The sequence below is a fragment of the Struthio camelus genome, chromosome 3, assembly GCF_040807025.1.
Source record: "Struthio camelus isolate bStrCam1 chromosome 3, bStrCam1.hap1, whole genome shotgun sequence".
In the NCBI taxonomy this organism is placed as follows: Eukaryota; Metazoa; Chordata; class Aves; order Struthioniformes; family Struthionidae; genus Struthio; species Struthio camelus.
The window spans coordinates 21,447,969-21,468,671 of record NC_090944.1 but is presented as its reverse complement, the minus strand read 5'-3'; the positions used below and the strand labels follow the sequence as shown (position 1 = coordinate 21,468,671).

Genomic DNA, 20,703 nt, shown 5'->3' with positions numbered 1-20,703 from the left:
TAAGCTTTTAAGTTGTTATCAAGATCGTCTTCAAAGAACGCATACTAATATACTGCTGCATCTGCCAGGAAACACTTAATTGTTAATTAATTTTAGGTCAAAAGCTTTGCTTACTTGAAAAAACTCAAAGTTTCCTGAATTCTTTTCAAAAATATATCATTCATACGTTTTACAGAACCAGGGATCAGTACAGTCTTAATTAAGCAACATATGGATTTAATCATTTCAGAAAATGAAGCAGGTGCAGGAATGTGACCTTTGTCAAAGTTTTCTAATTTCATACTATAAGTATTTCTTAGCTATGAACAACCTCTCCAAATCATCTCATGCTTTGCTTTAGAGCAAAGGACCATAGTTTGGTGTTTCTTAAAAAATAACATGCAATTTGGACCAACTTCCACTTCATAATATGCATGATATATGTTTACACACACACACACACATACACATATATATACACTCATAAATATTTATATATACGAAATCCTGTTCTCTTGAAGGAGGACTTACTTTGCATGCAAGTAAAATATACACAGCAGCATGCTTAAAAAAAAAGATCCTGCTATAAGCCTCACATGTGATAATGAATCCTTACTGCCCCATCCATTTCTTGATTTTGAAGTTATCAAAACAAAATAGCATATGACGGTACTATATTTCAAAGCACACTTCAGTCTTTCTAGATCGTTTTTACAAAACCATTTGCTGTACCTTTTTTTTTTTTTTTAATTTTATGGTCCAGAGGTTAAAAATTCATTTAATATTAATAAAAACCTTATATTAAGATCACAGCAAAGCAGATCATACAATTTTCACTTTCAGAATGCGCTAGCACATTAATTAAAAAGATGCACTTTAGCTTTAACAAAATTCCAAGTATACTAAGCCTAAGCTTGTCACAAGAACAGGAACATTAAATATACTGCAGTTTTCTTGGTGCAACTTCAAATTGTACAACTGCAGAGAAAGAGTGACATTCTTATTTATAGCCTGAATCGCATTTGCTTTTTCCCTTCAAGTTTTTTTTTCTAATTTGCTTTCAAAACTTCTCCCAAGAGCTAATCAAACTGGCAGCCATAATAAATTAAATCTGCAAGTTGTAATAAAGAAATCTTACATTACTGAGCTTTTAAAGGATGTCAAGATTTAAATAGAGATTATAGTGGGCATAACACTGTTTTTGTAATAAACTGCAATATACTGAAATGAAAATGTAAATAAACAGTACATACAATAGCAAATTCCTCATTAGTCTTATAACTGTCCTTTGCAAACACTAATGACATTGGTTAAGGGTTTAAGTATAGGTAGGGTTTTTTGGTTTTTTTTTGTTTTTTTTTTTTTGCTTTTTCTCATTTTTTTTCTTCAGTTAAGTTAGATTTCTCATCTCACATTATTCCATTTAAAGTGCAAACAGTAAAAAGCCCATAATCCTTTATGCATCATGGGTGATACTATCAAACTACAACTTCGTGTTTAAAAAGATACTTAGTTCAAGAAAACATTTATCTAAAAAATTGTTTTATTTATCACTAATTTGGAGTGCTTAGCACTAAATATATTTGCTAAAAGAAGCAAATTATGGTGTATCCAGTAGTTGCATCACTTTTAGAAAAGTTTAACTCCAGTAAAAGATACACAGAATACTACAGGGGCTTATGATGAAATGTATTAACACCGGAAGTTTCTGCTTTGATTGAAAATACCATAAACGAGCCAACAGACAATCAGGAAGTAACATAACATATTAAAATGTACTTCCATTTGCGAGCAAAAATATGAAATGAGAATTTGTAACTTACATGGGACATAAATCAATAGGAGAACACATAAAACTCACCTCATAGCAAGTATCTGCAGGTAAGCACGTATACACTTTCTGCTGCATGTCTAGCATATCCTGGAGCAACTCCTTCCAGTGTGTCTCACTGACTGATGGCTGCCTATGAACATTTTTTAAATTAAATTTTCTTTTCTTCAACAATTTTAAAGAAAGGCAGTAGATAATACTACAGTTCCATCATCCCCCCCCCCCAAAAAATCACTTTTCTTGAAAGGTATCTCAATCTTTAATTGGACTTTTAACCAAAAGCAGTTTAAAGATATAACAGTGTCTGTGGGATAAAATTTTGTTTGACGATAGTGCAGTACCTAATTTTTTTTGTTTTGTTTTTCTGTGGAATGAGACAGGGATTTAAGTACATTTTATCAAAATCTTCCACTAGTTCAAGGTTTCAAGGAAGGTTCTGATTACTTCCAAGAGTACATCAGCAAGTTGGAAGTGCTGTCTTCAAGGTGGTCCAATAAGAGGGTAAAAACAAAGTTGTGTCAGCCACTGAGGATCATCAGAGTGCTGTTTATTGCAGGCAATCTGAAAAAGACTAATAAATTGCCTGCAACCACAGGAGAATAAAGCAGCAAACTTATTTTCTTCCTGAAACAGAATTCAGATCCTCGGCCTGGAACCACAGTATCTTAACCCACAAAGCATCCTATAGAATGTCACGTGCCATTATCAAAACTTATATAAATAAAAGTGTTATGAATGTTTAGTTTGATATTGTCTTGATTGAGCATTAAAGAGTGAAAAATCACTGTTTTAAATATGTATACTCGTCCAGCTAACCGTGATTTTTCTCATGTGGTATTAGCTTTCACTTTTGCAAAGCAAAGGATCTCTACAAACAAGTAAAAAAAAAAAAAAAAAATCAACATTTTTCCTACAGAGGCATTGTCTTTTTCTTTCTAAAAAAAGAAAAAAAAATCTTTAGAATTCTTAAAAAGCTTTCAGCACATACCAGCCGAGCACTGCCCTAGCACCACTGATAAAACATTATCTGCATTTACTTTAACTAAAAAGAAGAAAAATCAAAGAAAGGGCTGTTTTCCCCATGATTTTTTTTTATCTGCCCATTTCAGAAGCTGCGTAATAACTCATCTACAGTTAGAAGTGCAATTAAAAGGAGTCACTAGTATAAAGGAAAATTAAAAGACAGAAATAGAAGAGGTAAAATCGGTAAGTAGAATCATTAAATTACCCTACTACCACTGCTTCTAAGAAAACATGCAAAAGTGTTATTTTACAAATTCTGCACTTCTCATAAGAATAAACAAACCTTAAAGGACACACTTACTGTATGTTACCTTAATTACTCTTCATCATAGAGTATTTTGTAGCCTAAACAAGCCTTTTAGGCTTGTTGAATTGAACAAAACACAAAGATACTGAAAAGAGTTTGAAGCAGGGCAATTCTTTGATATCTGGAGAACGCAGCCAAAACACTAATAGCGTTAATCTTCAGTTTAACAAACGTGTTTTATGGACGCTGTATTCAGTTTGAACACAACAGTTCCGTATCGTAACAAAATAGAGAGTACGCTCTCTGACAGTAAGCACAGTTTGTTACCTCTGACTCTCCTTTCCCTCTCTTATCTCCAATTCCCTTTTGAATACTAACTTGCGACCTGTGTGCCTTGTCAGCCTAATCATCAGCTTCCGTGCCTCCTCCGGGTTGTCCTTTGTGTTTTTCACAAACGAAACAGGTTTCTGAAGGCCGTGTTTCTCCAAAAGCTCTGATACGCTGTAAGTGAACAGTCAACGTTTTTGAATTCTGCAGTTATACAACTACCTCTGCTGCAGGAGCCTTAAAACTGTAACAGACAACGCGCTCTGAACGCAAAGAACTCTCTCTATGTAAAGTCTATAACAGAAAGGATTAACCTAAGTAACATTATTTAATCAAAAATTTAAAATTACTGTGGGGTGAACATAACTCAACACCACCAATAAACTGATGAAGTGCATTCACACCTTTTGGCCATACAAAGCACCATACTCAAGATGAAAGAAGTCTCTCAGATATTTTAGGAGTACTCGTCTCCAGCTCACTCTCCGCCACAGATCACATTCCAAGAGAAATATCTGTGTAGTTTTGTAATATTCAAATAGCTAAAAAGCATTCAAAATTAGCAAGTTCTGAACATAAAAACTTGAAGATTACCACGCCAACAGCACAATACAAGATAGACATTCTTGCTGCTTTCTCCTCAGTGCTCTCGGGTATGCCCAGTAACTTCTATAAGAATGTACAGTTTATTGTGGCAAAATTAAATACCTAAGAATTTGTTCCAGTTCATCTACTTCATCATGAAGAGTGTTAGTTATATCTGTTTCAGGCCTGCAAAGATATTTTACAATAAATAAATAAACAAATAAATAGAATCATACTTTCTGCACTTTGTTAATATAATACGTATGACAGGTATGAAGATAAGTACTGGTAGATTCGAAATACTCCTTCATAAGATCAAACAATACATGCTTTTACTTTAAAAAAAAAAAAAAAAAAAAAAAAACACACTGTCAACTTCTTGCTGGAGGAATAGCTAAAAATGAAGACTAAGCCTCTCAAATAGCAGCCTGTTATTCCACCCTAAAGACTTCTCTCAGGATCTCTCCTTCCTACATGTAAAAGATACTGGGGAACTAGATTACATCTCCTCCTTTTATGCTTTCATTTTCTCCAGAATTATTCTTCCTTGGTACAGGCCTTCTACATTAAAACCTCTCTCACATGCCCACAATGCTGTTTATTAGCATAAAACACTATCAAACGTAACAAGACCAGTGAGATTAGTACGATAATACTAACACTTGGTCTCAGTCACAAGGATATAAAACTCAAGGAAACTAATAAGGCTCAGCCTGGACTGCTAGTTTAAACAATGTTTGATACACATGGGTTACATTAGTTGGTAGAGGAAGTAGGGCACACAAACACACACAAAACCAAAATGCAATTCAGAAAGGAACAGAACACTCAACATTACATACTCTTTAATGATAGTCCTTATTTAATGATAATGATTGCATTAGAAAGCAAAGCCAGATTTGAAGCAACAGTATTAGCAAGTATTTTTAAAGCACTACTTTGGAACTATATTGACCATGTTTAAAATATTTAAAATAACTAGCTGAAGATTCTTACCCATATCCTCTTTGTGGAAGGCATTCCAAAATATCGTAACAGAGCGCGAGCTGATCATCTCGTTCACAACTATAAATGCATTCCAGTGCTGTAATCATAAGCTGGTCTTGATCGGGAATAATTTTTTGCTGACACTAACAAGAAAAGAAAGCATCTGTATGATAATTTTTGTTTGTTTCTTTTTTCCAATTAAATAGTTGAGTGGCTACTGAAATTAAAATATATACACACACACACACACACACACACACACCCCTTCTGGTTGTAATTACAAGGTCTCTTTCTAACAATTCCAGTAAAGTCTCTGTCATATTTATAAAAGCAGAAATATTAATAAGCTAGTTCCCTGCACCGAGGGCACTTGAAAGAACAATTTTACCTGTTTGAAATTGGGGGGGAAGGCCGCAGACTGCTACAGTGTAGGGGAAACCAAACTACTATCAACATCAGTCAGATTTAATTTGTACAATAGTATTTTTATATCTATGTACAACCTTCAAGAGTATGTAAAAGTGTGCTTACAGAGCATCTTTGAATGATTTTGAACTGTAGAAACAGCATGAAATATTCAGAAGGCTAAAAAACACACATCTGAAATAAACCTAGTACCTTCAAAAGCATTCTCCTTTCTTTTTAATTGCATTAACCCAAACTTATAACTCATTGTTGCTCAAGATAACTCATTGTTGCTCATTTAACTCATTTGTTTGCTTTCAAATAAGGTTTGGGGAGGACAAGATTCATATGTAATTTTCCTCATATATCAGGAACCACATTGCTCTAGAATAATCAGGAGGGTTTGGCTGTTTTTTTGCTGTTGGGTGTCCCACCTCACCCCATTATGTCAACAAAAGAAAAAGATAAAGATAGGGGCAATTACTTCTTGAGTAACTGAAACTTCAGATAATTATGAGAAAATGAAACAGCAATACATTTCTTCAGGAGCAAGTATTAGTGAAACCACAAAACCATCATTCACCCATTTTTCTAAAAAGTCCATTTGCCAGAAATTTATTTTAAATACATCACCAAAAAAATGACATCAAGAATAATCTTTACATTAATTTTTGTTATATTAGGTCTAGATCATAATTATGTTAGTTTGCCAATCTCATTAAGGACAGATGAGTCATCTCATTACTCATGCTTTAATATTTTTTAATTAGCATTTCCTATAAACATGACAAATGCACAGTCCAAAAGGAAGGGAAAGAATATAGAAAGAATCTGATATAGAAGAAAAACCAGCCTTATTTATGAATTAACTTCTTCAGGACAAGAATATTCAACGAAACCAGAAGAAGCATCAGGGTTCTGTACTTACAGCAGGTTTTGAATTCTGAAATATCTTCAGAGGTAGAGTCAGCTCTTCCTTTGCTAACGTCACTAAATATTCTTTAAAAAGTGAATTTGCCAGACCAGGAGACCGATTTTCACAGCGGTGGAGAAATGGGATCATCCACTGATAAACATTTTTCACATATTTTTCCTTGGAGGACTGGAAGGAGTTGTGAGTTAAAGGGAAGGAGGGCAGAGAGGGAGAAGAGAATAAACTCAGGTTCCTTTTTCAAAATAATAACAAAATACAGAGCAAATTTTGATCAATTTAATTTCAGCTGTATTTGTCATATATCACAACCAAGAGCAGAAACCTGAACTTCCACTACTGTACAGATCACTACAAAATGAACTACAGAAACAATCCATCTTCTTGCTGCTGCTGAATAGTTTGGGGAGACCAAGCAGTGCAGGAGAAAAGCTCATTACAAGAAAGCCAAGCTCTCTTCCTCCAGCAATTTTTGGATGAGTGAAAGGTGAATTTGCACCCCCGTCAGAGTAGCATTACTTTCAATATTTCAGTAATCAAGGACACAAGACAGGAAAACAAGTGGTGAATGGTTACAAAGAGTAGTAAAAGTTGGAAAATTCTGAGAAGACTTCAAGCACACAAGTATTCTTCTCTACCTTACATATTCTTCGACTGAATTTCAAAGCTTTATTTGATCTCTAGGTATTTTCCAACCCTTCCAAAAAAGGCATAGCCTTTTTATTCTGAAATGCCACGTACAGGCTGAACACAGAGAAGATTAAAAACACACATATACTGCTAAGGTAAATATTTTTTGCCACCATTTTCAAACATCAGAAACTATCCAAGGAAAACATTCATTGTCGTAGCTGCAGCATTAGTAACAGCTACACCGAAGATCCTTCAGAAAGGGCTGATGAAAAAGGAATCCACAGCTTTCACATGACTGAAATTAATGTTCAGCCCTGTGCCTAGAATGAAGAAACAAGTCTCTGAGAAAACAAAGACATTGTTTGATATCTTGTTGAACTGAAGAAGAATGTCCATCAGAAAAATGCAAGTGACTTGTTAGTCACAGCTACAGATACAAGGGATCTAGGGTAACCTGAATTATTAGAATTAGGCTCTACTTAGCAGCGCGTTAAAAATACTTACGTTCTTCATCAGCAGTCTCAGCTTTTCAATGTCTTTCATCTCTACTAGTTCCTTCAAAGTTAAGGTTCGATCACCTTCAGTCTCATAAACTACTGTCTCAAGAGTAATCAGATTATCACAAAGCATCTGCAGACCAGGGATATTCCTCTCCACACCAAGACGAACAAGGGACAAAGCACAGTCCACCTGAAAAATAAACACCCTGCTGTACAACTGTTTGCCAAAAAACTTTACAAGTCCAGGGCCTGTTTATATCTCCATTTTCATTCCCTGTTCTCTTTGCTTAAGAGGTAGTTCTGAGTTCTTTTATCATCTGTATTTTCCTAAACGGATTGCTCACCTCAGCACTATAAACACAAATAAAATGCTTACTCTTAGTGGGTGATGTTATTATCAGCCTTTTGGCCCAGGTGCATCCTATGCAACTGATGCATGTAAATTAGGAGAACAGTATCTTCTGTTTCCTTGTGTAGATCACACAGAGGTAGGCAGCTCACACTCCATGGATTATAAAGAATTGACTGTAAGTAACTTTATCAGTTAACTGACTGAAGTTATGCATACATTTGTGTAATGTGACTTTTCTAAAAATTGTAACCATTGCATTTTATTTCAGAGTTAACAAGAGCCTTTTCCTTGATGGCTGAAAATACGTTTATATGTATGATTTTGCTTTGATTTCAAAGAATGCAATATTAGTTGTGTGTATTCAGTACGGCAGATATAACACTGTAAGAGCTGGATTCAGTTGCATTTAATTTGTTAGTAATCTAATTGATTCTTAGAAGTTGCTTTCATTTCCATACCTACTAATGGTCTGTCAATCATAGCTCCCTGTGATCTCCAAGAGTCTTTGAAAACTGCAAACTTGAAAAATAACAGAGCTAGCTCATCAGAACTAACCTATGGTGATAATTCCATCCAACCTCCTCTTGACACAGCTAAACTGGCTCATGAAGCAATAAAATACTGGAAAATGTCAGTGCTGAGAAGATCTATTCTTATGTGTACTGCTTAGCTCCACAGCACAGACCTTCACATGTTTTCAAAACAGGAAGAAACTAAAGTACACATATAAGTTGTACAATGGTTTCACAAACACACAACAAACCTGCCAGGAAATAATCATGAGTGTACTAAATATTGGCATGACAGTGACATATGACTACTGCATAGTCATATATGGCATACTGTCATGTGACAGAAATGAAAAAGTGGCAGGTTTGGTTTTGCCAAGCTTCCTGAAGTACTATGCACAACATTCCCTCCCTTTACTCACTTGCAAATATAAAACATAATGGTAAACATACTTCATTGTCTGGGAAAGTGCTACTGTCTGCTAGGATAAGTCAAGTGAAAGGAAAATTTACTGGTTTCCTTCTCATTCCTATGAATCAACTATTTAGCTGAATAAAAGCAAGCACAGCTACACTGGATGGGAGGGGAAAAAAAAAAAAAAAAAAAAAAAGCAAGCAGCCTTCCAAAGTCAAACTGAAGTTTGAGATGGTGTTATATTACCAGGCAGATTTACACATAAGTACGGATTGATGAGAAGAGCAGGGTTTGTTGTTTCTGCTTTTTAAACATGAGTATTGTGAAAATTTGGTCCTATAACAACAAAGCTTGAACGACATAAAAAGATCGTTTAAAAATAGTGTCAGTGCTCACTAGTAATGCTGCTAATACTCATTAATACAGGGTACTACTGAAGAAAGTTGATCAGCTCAAGACAGTCATCATTTCCTCACTGTCATCCTCACCTGCATAGAATAATTTTCAATTTCTTGTGCCCTGTTCAAATACCAATCAGTAACCAGATCCACTGAAAGTTCAGTAGTCCTATACTTCAGTAATTCCGGTTGCATTTCATACAGAAATTCGCCTTCATCTTGTAGAGTTGGTTCAACAATCATCCTAAAAAAAAAAAAAAAAAAAAGTACTATATGTTTACTTGCAGCTCTTTCCACATCAGTCTTCTCTCTAAAAGGTCTGATCATTCTAATAGAGAATGACAGATATCAACCTGTCACATCAGTACTTTGAATAGATTCAAATGCCAATTACAGCAAGTGTTTCTTTCTGTCAGCAAGTAACTAATCAGAGTATATGCCCAATTTCTGAATTCTGTTTTTAATGCACTGAAAGGCAGTTATGTCATCCACTAATGCTGCTATGATAAGGTTAAGGTTTGCAAGTAACAGGAAAAATTAGTATTTCCTACAGTAATCTCCCCTCTACTCACTTGCATATGATATAAATTACTCATCGTATAATCATACCAAACATAATTTAGTAACATGAAAGATTTCCAAGATTTCCCAGATTTTAAGAATTAGCATGGAAACTACGTATCTGCAACAAAAATATATAAGATCTCTTGCTTTTTCCATACACTTACTTGCATTCTGCTTTTTCACACCAGTCTTCTTCACGATGTTTCTGCTCCTTCCAAGGAAGGATCTTCAGTGTCCCCTGCTTGTAACTGGTATAAAATAAAACAGAAGTTTTACAAAAGAAATCTGGCAACAAATTGGAAGGACGTTCAATTACTGGAATGCAGGGCATACACAACTATTTGAGTGAATTCATAATCAAGAACATCATTTACTCACAAGGTCAATTCTTGAAGAGGTATCACTTTTTAACGCAGCTACACAAGCGTTATTTTGCTTAAGTGATATTATCCTTACGTGTGTGTGTGTGTATACATATATACACACACACACATATATATACACACATACATATACATATACATATATATATATATATAACCTGCACCTTTTAAAACCCACTAAAAGTCTACTGAAAACTCTTCTTATTGATCATACCAAAAAAAAGAAGAGAGAGAGAGAGAGAGAGAGAGAGAGAGAGAGAGAACACAAGCCTGAGAACTACATGCTTTAAAAATCCTTACTGCTTCACAGTAAGAAGTATTCTGATTTCATATACTATCACAGAAGATTGAAATTAGTAACAAAAACAACCTCTGATCTTCACAGTTTAGAAAACATAATTCTTCAAATCTGAGCACAAATCCTTGTACTGAACCAAATCAAGATATGCCCTGCTGTACTGATCTTCTCAATTAAGTTTGACATGGTTTTCTGACTACAAACACCCACAGCGAAATATATTTTAAATACCAAGGTTGAGGAAAAAAGTCTGTTTAAGATACAGATTAAGAACAACAGGAGCTATTACTAGGATGATTAGTCATGGCTTGCTCTTGCAGGCTAGCGGTTTAAGCAGCATGAAACCCCAGAAAATCCTGTCAAGCTATGCTGAGCATTAACTGAGGGGAAAGGAGAGAGGCATCTATTTCTACAAATCACAGAACCAAAGAAACAAATCATGTACAAAGTCAAGACATTAAAGTTTCAACACACGGGAGCAATAAACTATTTTAAGTCTTATTCATTTTCCTCCTGACCCTGATAATTAACAGTAAGTGTAGTAATAAATGGACAATCCCTGGTATTACAAACTAGCAACTGATACAATCTTCTCATCCCTTGAAAAGCAGCAGTACTGTAATCAGTACCAACAAATACGTATGAATCCTTTCAGTAGCTTCAAAAAATAGGAAACCTCCCCCCCCCACACACACACCCTGTTCCAGTAAACAAATCAATTTCACAACATAAATGGTAGAACAACAAACTAAAACCAAGGAACTCCATCTCATTCAGCGACAGCCATTAAATGCACTTAAAGCAAAGCACATCTATACTAATCGTCCTCTCCTGAATAAACACACACGCGCGGACGTTTTTCCACGGGGGTCCGCCACCGTTCCTTTACCACTGCTGTGCCTCAACAATATCATCCTGGCTTTATCCATAGTAAATCCAGTCATCCAAATAAAACACGTAGTGCAGAAATCCAGCAGTAAATTGGCAGAGGCAGGCTTGCACACTATAAAACTCAAAACAAAGAAGGGGAAAAGACGGAAAGCAGCTAATTCCCATGTCTCAAGCAACGCAAGAACTGCTTTCTGTTCCGTTTCACTCATGCCAAGTTGGACAAAACCCCCTGCAACTTCCCTCCCCCCCCCAACCAGGTACCATGTACTAACATCGCTGAAAAAAAGAAATTAACAAAGAAAACTTTGAAGTAACACTCGTTGATATTAGCAACCAGAGTTATCTTTTATCTCACTTGAAGGCTAAGAACGCTTCTGCCCCTCAGTATGAGGCCTGGGGGGAAAAAAACAAAAAACAAAAAAAAAAACACCTACCACTCCAAATCTATATTGCCAAATACCCCACTGAATGAGATCTTACTAAATAAGATGCCACATCCTGCTACACACATGGCAAAATTACATTCTGGAAATATGTTAAGAAACTGAGTGTTTCTCTACTGCATCATTAGTTTAAGAGGCTTATAATTAACGTTCATCACAATGTGCAAAGTTTCTTAACCGACCAAAACATCAGTTCCAGTATGAATGATATGTTTCTTCCTCAGTTATTCTTAACACAATTTAGTCCCTTTGCAGGCCCTAATAAAAAGACAGTAAATAGTCTTCTATTTTAATGACAGCAAGAATTACCTGCCCAACCTAAAAATCTAAATTATTAGAAAACCACATCTTCTTTTAGCAGACTCTTACAATCCCCTATCCTTCCCTTCTCCCTTCCTCAATTCAGAAAATATCCTATATTGCCCTCTTCCCATCTACAACTAGATACCTCTTCCATATTCCCATAACATAAAACACACTTCGGTTTGTCTTTAAACTCTAACTGCTTCTAACATTTTTAAAAACACGTTTTGCAACAGAACCCTTTCTGATTAACAGAAACTGTTAAAAGTTATGCGTAAGTACAGACATTTGAAATAATTTGCCCAACATCCGACTACGGCTTACAGTTTGAAGTTGGAGTTTAAAGTTGGAACTGGCTTGCTTAAAAAAAAAAAAAGTATGCTGAGAACAATTTCACTCTGTTAGAGTTCCCAGGCTTTTTTTCTTTTCTGGATAGCTGCTTTCCCCCCCCCCCATCACTACCTCCAGAATCCACGGAGGCAGGAAGCTGATTGCAACTTGGCCGTCTGCCCCAACCCTGCTAAAGAGGGTATGACAGAAAAAGGGGGAAAACATAGAGAAGAGCAATCAGAATGACCAAAGGAAAGAAATGGCTTTCACAGGAGGAACGATCACACAGGTAGGCTGAAGAGTCTTAGAGAAAAAAAACAACCAACAGATGTTTTTTATACAGTTGTTCACCTTTGCGTTTCACCTAAATAGGAAATGGCATTTCACTGTTTTCCCTCGCTACAAGGACTGTAAGGAAGGATGGGACTAGCAGGGACCCATTTAAAATAAACAACAGCAGATGCTGTGTGCACCATATGCTGCTAAGCCGTTAACTGCTTGCGGCGTGACATCGAGGAGGAAAACCTGTATATCAGTGCAAAAATAGAGAGTAGTAAATTCCTGGAAGAAAGTGTCATGAAAGTCTATTATATGTTTATAAAACATCTAGCCCAGAAATATTTGGGCCGCATATTACAGATACTTGAGAAGTTTCACGTTAATTTTACAAAGTGCTTGCCTGTTCCTTGTTTCTCTTTCTTCCTCCCTCCTTTGGCCTCTGCTACCAGCAATCTGCCTTTTGGTGAAACCCAGCTCAAGCACTCTCATGTTTCAGCATGAGATTTTGCAGGAATAAAAGCTACAGGTGTCCATACACATAAATTAAGTAACTATTATAAGCTTCCTTAAAAAGTTTTTCATAAAAGCTTATTAACTGACCTCGCTATGAAATACTGAAGAGGAGGAGACTTTTTGATTCATAGGAAGGAAAATTCATACTATCGTAATACTGACTGGAAGCTTTCCACTTCACTCTTTCTCCCTTTTCACAGCAGAAAAAGGAAGAATCAAATACTTTAGAGTCAAGTGTATAGGTTAAGCACTGAAATTTTTTTTTCCAGTATTTGCTAGTCTGGCTGGAATTGTCATTTTAAAAGCGTTCAGGTTCACTATAGAGGAACAAGTTTATAGAACCATTTTGCATTTCTAAAGCTCTCACCAATACCAAGAGTGCTGGGTAGCTACCCTCTCTAAATGCTTAAAGAAAACACAAAAAGGTAACTGTAAAATATCTAGGCCTGGTGGAATAAGCAATTATGGAAAGTCAGCCTTAACAATTTTCTTGCCGAGATAACCACACACAAAACCACCACCACCTCGGAAAACACCCACCCACACAAAGCCAACTTGCTTACTTCATTCACCTTCTCAACAATGCTAAAAACATTCAAATTCCCTCCAACGCTAAGTGAGATCACCCAATCTTCTCTACCTTCTCTCCTCATACTGAAGAGTTTAGAAAAATAACAAGTATTTGAATTTAAATACAAGTACGGGAACAAATCATTCCAGTCCTCTGAATAAACCCAGACCTGACAATAGCAAAGAATAAGAGAACTCTGTACCTGAGGCCTCTATAATGGCAAAGAAATGCTTAATGAGCTATATTTACCTAGACATTTATCAAAGTTTTTCTTAACTGATAGTTATGTTTTAGCATAGATGTTTTTCCTCAAATTCCCACATCTGTAACTCTAATAACATATGCAGAAGCAACAGAGAGCAATAAAATCTTTGAGAACTAGCTGTTAAAAAGGAAGCAGTTGAGAAAGATTTCAGGCATCAAAAGATCATTACATTTTGCAAACTGAAAAGCATTAAATGCAGATGAGAGGGAGAAAAGGAAGAGAGAAAAGTGAAAATATATATACCAAGAGTTAGGGCTTCTGTTTTTGTATTACGCTTTTCTTCATAACATTCATACAGCAAATTCAGCTTATCCAGGACACACTATAATTAACACATATACATGCTGTGCAGAATCCACAAATTTAAGTGGCCTGGAAGTGGTGAATTTAGCATGCACGCATAGCTTGCTGTATGCGCAACACCATATATTAGTCTCTCTGCATACGCTATGCAACTGTGCTGCTTGTTTCCAAAAACTGAAATTCTGCAGAGGTCAGAAGACGTAGGGTTAACCGCACATACACAGTGGGCACACATCCAGAATTCCCGACACCAAAAGAGGTCACCTGGAGTCATTAAAGCAGATGTCCTCCTTTTTCTAATTATAAGAAACCATCAGGTTTGCCATTCCATGCCTTTACACAATTTTTTTTTTTTTTAATTTATATTGAAGTATATCGTCACGTTATGGCTAAGCCATTGTTTCCCCCGACCTTTTCCTACTCTCTTTTCCCCGACCTTTTCCTACTCTCTTTTCCCTTCAGCAGTAGAATAAATATGACTGGAGCCCAGTAAATTGACGGATTAGGGAGGTATTCAGCTCTGTTTCTTCAAAAAAGAGCTGATTTTTCCTATATTGCTCTTTCCACTACTCAGTTAACTGCTTACCTTGCCTTGGCAATTCTTCCCATTCTTTGCTTTGACAAAAGGGGCCCATTCTATTGTAGTTTCTGTATCCTACCAACTGCATTCATTCAAACCTGAAGATTACTTTTCCCTCCAAGGGCAGGCTTTTAGAATAGGAAGGTCTAATTCAGTTTCAAGGTCAGAGACCAATTCTTTCTTTTACCATTGGCAATTCTGCCGTTTTTTTTCCTTACAGGAATTCATGCTGGGTCTGTTTGAGATTCATCTAGTTGAAGACTTAAAAAAATTATTTTTCTCCTGGCAAAACTGTGCACCTTGCATCTAGACAAGACAAAAAGCAATCCACTCCATCACATGACACACGGTAACTTTTAGCTAAAGGACACACATACTTTTAAGAGGAGGGGTTCTGCAGAAAAGAAAAACGAATACCAGAGAACCAGGACTATATATTAGACAATTCTGTGGATTTCAGTCAAACTTACTACCTACACATACTAAGAAGAAAAGAGATTAAGCTGTAAGAGCTTCATTGAAATTGCAGTGCCACAGGCAATAACTAGAAACCTAGTTCAGAAGATTTCATTATGGAAAAGCAGAGTTAACTCCTTCTGAAGCAGTTCTGAACTGCTTTAAGTACAGTGTTTATCTGTTCACAGATGACAGTCTCCTACACAGAAGTTTTTAGTTTTAAAACTTCACTTAGGATTAAGATATCTCCATTCCTACCCCATCCATCAGGCAATTGGAGTTCATTCAAAACTCTCCAGTAAAAATTCACTTTGAGCCATCACTGAAAACCAGTATTTGAGAAAGTTAAGGAGTGAAAAAGCAGAAACATATAAAAGTTGCTATTTTAAAGTGAAGATTTTTACTACAAGTATAATGTGCAATGGAACAGAGTTATGGCTGTGGAGGGAACCATGCATTTGAATTTCCCAACTTCTTTGAGTTTCAAGTGTGAGCCATAACGTTGCAAAACGGCAGTTAAAAGTAGACAAAAGAGAAAAGAAAATTAAAAGAAAAAGGAAAGAGACTCTGGTTATGTATTTATAACAGCAGTAAAACATTATTTTCCTCTCAGATTACCTTTCAAAACCTAAGGGCAACAATCTTAACTATACTCTCAGAATGCTAACTGTAGCTGCTCAAATGAGATGATGGTTCTCTCTCATATTTATTTTAATACCTAAACTTTTACCACACCACCTTCTCTTCACTTGTCTTAACAGAAAGAGCCTATGCACCTGCAGGTCATTGGGATTTGCACTGCTCCTCAAAAACCCAAAACCCAGCACAGACTCAAGTGTCATTATTGTAACAGAAGCAGAGAAATAAGAGAAGCAGAATTAAGAAAACACCAGGATCACATTTCTGCAAAAAACACATTACTGAGTATCTAAAGTCAAGCATGACACCAGTTTGCAGTTGACAAGCACATACAGACGCTGGCACATCTTCTCAACTCAGGGAGAAGTTGAGCTTATATAGCTGGCAATCCTTTTCAGGGCTCTCGTGAATCCTCTGATCAGTCACTACAGACCTTCTCTTAAACTGTTCTGAGAGCGATCCCTGAAGGTGCTGAGCTATAAAACATGCGCCATAGTTGAGAAACATCAACCACTTGAAACTTTTCACAAGCAGATACAGGGAAGAGGAGGAACAAACAAACAAACAAAAAATCCTGCCACCTGGGCCCAGAAAAGAGACCAAAAAAACCCACCTTTAATTTCCTATTTGTTATGCCAATTTTTTTTGACTGGTAAGGCTTTTTAGGACACCAGCCTCTCAAGTCTATCCCAATGCAGATGACATAACTATAACAAGAAAAACAACTCTGTTATGCTTTCATAAAATACTCTAGCACAATCATTTCTGCCACCAAGTATTTAGAATTTACCACGTGCACCTTAACTGGAGGCTCTCGACTCAATGAAGTGGCAGTTATAACACAACCTTTACAAAAACATTTCTCATCAGGAAGGAACTTCAGATATTGCACTTATATGTGCATTAACATTGCTGTTGTTGTACAATAAGCAATTTTTTCTCCAGTACTTTTTCCTAGGCCCTACCTAGAGGTATGTACTTGTTCCACCTCACCTGTTCCATGCACAAACAAGGCAGCACGTCCAACAGGATCTCAACCTTTTCCTCAACCACAGATTACTCCTGCAGTTAGGGATCAAAGTGGCAGATTTCCGTAAGGGCAGGCATCATCTCAAAGATCTCCAGCTGGTAACCAGCCCGTTTATCTTCTGAAGTGTTTCATATAAACAGATAAACCACGGATAACTCCCAGCTATCACTCACCCTCCTCTCTCTGCCACCACACACACAATATATTATTTCCTCCATCAAAAGCTTTTTTGTCTCCAGAGCAGCACACTGCTGAGAGCGCACCCTGAGCTCCAGGAGGCTGATCAGCAATGGCGTGGAACTAGGCATTCGTCAAGCAATGCCATCAGGGCAAGCTGCACTCTCACGGGATGCTACGAGTGGTCCACGTTAGGGGTCTCACCACAGGCGCTGCGCCAGCCAGTTATCCTCTTGGAATCTCTTGGAACAGACCATTACAGCCTAATTTTCAACAAATACAATTAATGAGCTACAAGAAATCACAGAGATCTATTTTTCTGAAAGGACAAAATCTTTCTGACGTCCAATACACACACTATTTCATAAGTCCAACAGTATGCAACTTAAGAAAAGAGAGACTAACTAGTTTTCCAACTTGGAATCATACATGATTTGTCTAGAGTCAAAGTTCACGAGGGCAGACACACCAAATCATTCCTGAGCATTATCAATAAGACCATTGTAATTACAACCTCTATAAGCTGAGAAGAGGCTTGTAGGCTGAAACGCTGAAGATTTTTTCTCCTGATTAAAATATTGGGCTTTATATATTTGCAACATTTTCCTTTTGTTCAGTAGTTTATTTCAGCCAACACTTACAAATTTTTACGTAATGTGGGAATGAAAGAGTTTCATGAGTTATATCATGATCTTGTCCAATCATTTTATTTGAGGTAAATTATGACTACATATTCTTTTCTACAGAAGAGTAAAGGTAGCTATATTTATCTAATCTGGATTTCATAATAATCGTATACCTACAGAATACCAGTAATTCTATTCATATCAATTTCCCATTAAAAAAAAAAATAGAAATAAAAGGCACAGTAAACTCAAAAATGATTTCCAGGAATCAAAAATAATCAAGAATTTTCAGAAGCTGAGGCTATTTGGAAAAAATATATATCTTATTTCCATTTTAAAATAAATCCTTTGAGACTGAGTTATTTTCTACAACTTAAGCCTTCATTAGAAAATGAAGTTTCGGGGAACATTTTTCACAATACTACACAAGCAATCAGTCTCAAAACACAGACAAGTTAGTTTTAGAAGAAGGATAGTTGAAATATACACAAGAAAAAAAATATTAAAAAGAAAACAATATTGTTTATGCGATTTGCTCTCATCCCCGTTTTGCAGCTCTCCAAACAAAGACAAGTGTCTCAACGGAAATATAATTATACTACGACATTATCAGCACTGCAAATTACAGAAGTGTGAACCAGCACATAACTGAGCCTCGCACTGGAAAGCTGATCTACTACAGGAATAAAGATTCAGAACTGGTGAAATTACATACTTACACTTTTGGACTGTGGAGAAAAACTAAATTCTTAACCCATAACTTCACATCTTTAAATACCCTAGTAAATTAACGTTGAAATATTTCCTCTTATGTGCAAGGAGACAAAATTGCAGTAAAGTCAATTTCTTATAAACTAAGAACACAGAAAATGTTTCAGAAAGGATTCGCTGTTTCAGAACACCAACAAAACATCATATCCACACACAGCAGCATCCTTAAAGAAAAACCTTCCTCCTTCCACCTCACTTTATAAAACTTATGAAAAATTGGAACCAATTGCAATAGCTTCTCTTAAGGTCCTAACTGCCGCCTTAAGATAAACAAGGGTTTTCACACCATAACTCCATGCTGTCTAAATGCTAGCTAGATGATAAAAGGGACATTGGTAAGTATTGGATAGAAACAAATGTATTGTTAACCGCTGCTAAGAGAGAAGCAGTTTCTCCCTCCAAACAGTACTGTAAACCTGGAAAAAATGTCAGGGAAAGAACATGAAGAATAAAACCTCTTCAACACAGAAAATTACCCAGTGGGAATGCTAAAACTAGAAATAGTGAAAAAATTAACTATAGAGGTGGAAGTCTACCACGAAAAAGCAATAGCTACCCCAAATTCTTCTAAAGTAACACTTCCAAGTCATATTGTAAAATTTTACATAATGAAGGCTCCCCAATTCTTTTTATGAGCACTGAGATATATGCTTCAAAACTAATTTCAAAATTGAAACGTGTAAAAAAAAAAAAAAAAGACAAAATTGTTTCAATACACAGAGCATCATTATGACATCCAAGGAACGATCTCTTTCGAAGATCGGTATGAATAGCTTAAAAAAAAAAAAAAAATCAGAGTAACAAATATTCTTCACAATACTAAAATGTTAAATTTTCATAGAATCATTGAGGTCAGAAGGGGCCTCTGGAGATTACCTAGGCCAACCCTCCTGCTCAAAGCAGGGTCAGCTACAGCAGGCTGCTCAGGGCTGCGTCCAGTCAGGTTCTGAGTATCTCTGAGGATAACCACCCTAACAGGGCAGGGGAAAGAACATCCTTTTTTTCCATTCTGTTTAAATTAAATTTTCTGTTTTTCAGTTTGAGCCTGTTTCCTGTTGTCCTGTCACAGGGCACCACTGAAGAGCTTGGCCCCATCCTCTCCCCCCACCTCCCCCATCAGGCATTTATACATATGGATAAGATCCCCTGAGCCTTCTCTTCTTCAAGTCGAACAGCCCTAGCTTCTCCTCATACAACAGATACTTCAGGTCCTTTGATGGGCTCACTCCAGTAAGTTCATATCTCTCTTGTACTGGGCAGCCCAGCACCGGACACAGTGTTCCAGCTGTGGCCTCACCAGCGCTGAGCAGAGGGAAAGGATCACCACCTCCCTCGACCTGCTGGCAATGCTTTGCTTAACGTGGCTCAGGATGCTGTCGGCCTTCTTTGCAGCTTCAAACTACTTCATCTTTCTTTCAGATAGTTCTTCCCTCTTGTGTGATCTTGCACACAAACATAAATTTTGTCACTAAGTTTCCAAAGTGTGCCAAAACTGTTTGGCACCCTAAACCCTATAACATCATTCTCCAAGCACTTTTCAGCACAAACTTAAAGACAAAGTTCTTAAAAGATAAGGTATTTAACCACAGGAAAAAATGCGTTTGGAGTTAGTATAATAAAGGCATTCTGAAAACACAGTTAGGTTTTATATAAGTCTTTCACATATGCATTTGTTAAATGAAATGGATCTTCTGAGGAGACTAAGGCTTGTTTTGTCAGCTGACTTCTAATTTTTAACTGTTGCTTGAACTTGAACTCATTTCCCAACTTTACTTGTCACAAAAGTAATTGCTGAATGCTACTTGTCTGTGAAGAACCATAAATAGTCATAACTATGTTGTTAATTACAGTTATGATGACCAGGCATCTATAATGCAATGTAAAGAAAAAAAAAAAAAAAAATGAAGAAACGTTTTAGAGTACAAAGATGAAAAATACTGAAATTGTTTGGTTGCTGTGTAATTGCAAAATTGCTAGCAACTAACAGGCCTCAATATTTGCTGAAAAATGCCTATAAACCAAGGACACTGCATATATAACGTCTTGAATTGTGTCCACAAATGGATGCGTTACTTGTCCAAATAAATACTTAAGTATTATCCCATTTAGTTAAAACAGGGAACCTGATAAGTGTCTGTGAGCTCTTTATATAACCAAGT

General features: G+C 36.4%; 1 protein-coding gene across 3 annotated transcripts in view; it reads right to left on the bottom strand.

The window, feature by feature from the left end:
• NBAS (NBAS subunit of NRZ tethering complex) overlaps window positions 1-20,703 on the bottom strand; it is a 187,445-nt gene that overhangs the window by 130,550 nt on the left and 36,192 nt on the right. For all 3 annotated transcript variants that reach the window (XM_068937157.1, XM_068937158.1, XM_068937159.1), the window contains 8 exons: window positions 9,851-9,934; window positions 9,213-9,366; window positions 7,453-7,638; window positions 6,313-6,486; window positions 4,989-5,122; window positions 4,116-4,178; window positions 3,459-3,581; window positions 1,841-1,943 (listed from right to left, as the gene is read on the bottom strand). In XM_068937157.1, coding sequence (XP_068793258.1) covers window positions 1,841-1,943; window positions 3,459-3,581; window positions 4,116-4,178; window positions 4,989-5,122; window positions 6,313-6,486; window positions 7,453-7,638; window positions 9,213-9,366; window positions 9,851-9,934 — 1,021 coding nt within the window. The remainder of the gene's footprint in view (window positions 1-1,840; window positions 1,944-3,458; window positions 3,582-4,115; window positions 4,179-4,988; window positions 5,123-6,312; window positions 6,487-7,452; window positions 7,639-9,212; window positions 9,367-9,850; window positions 9,935-20,703) is intronic.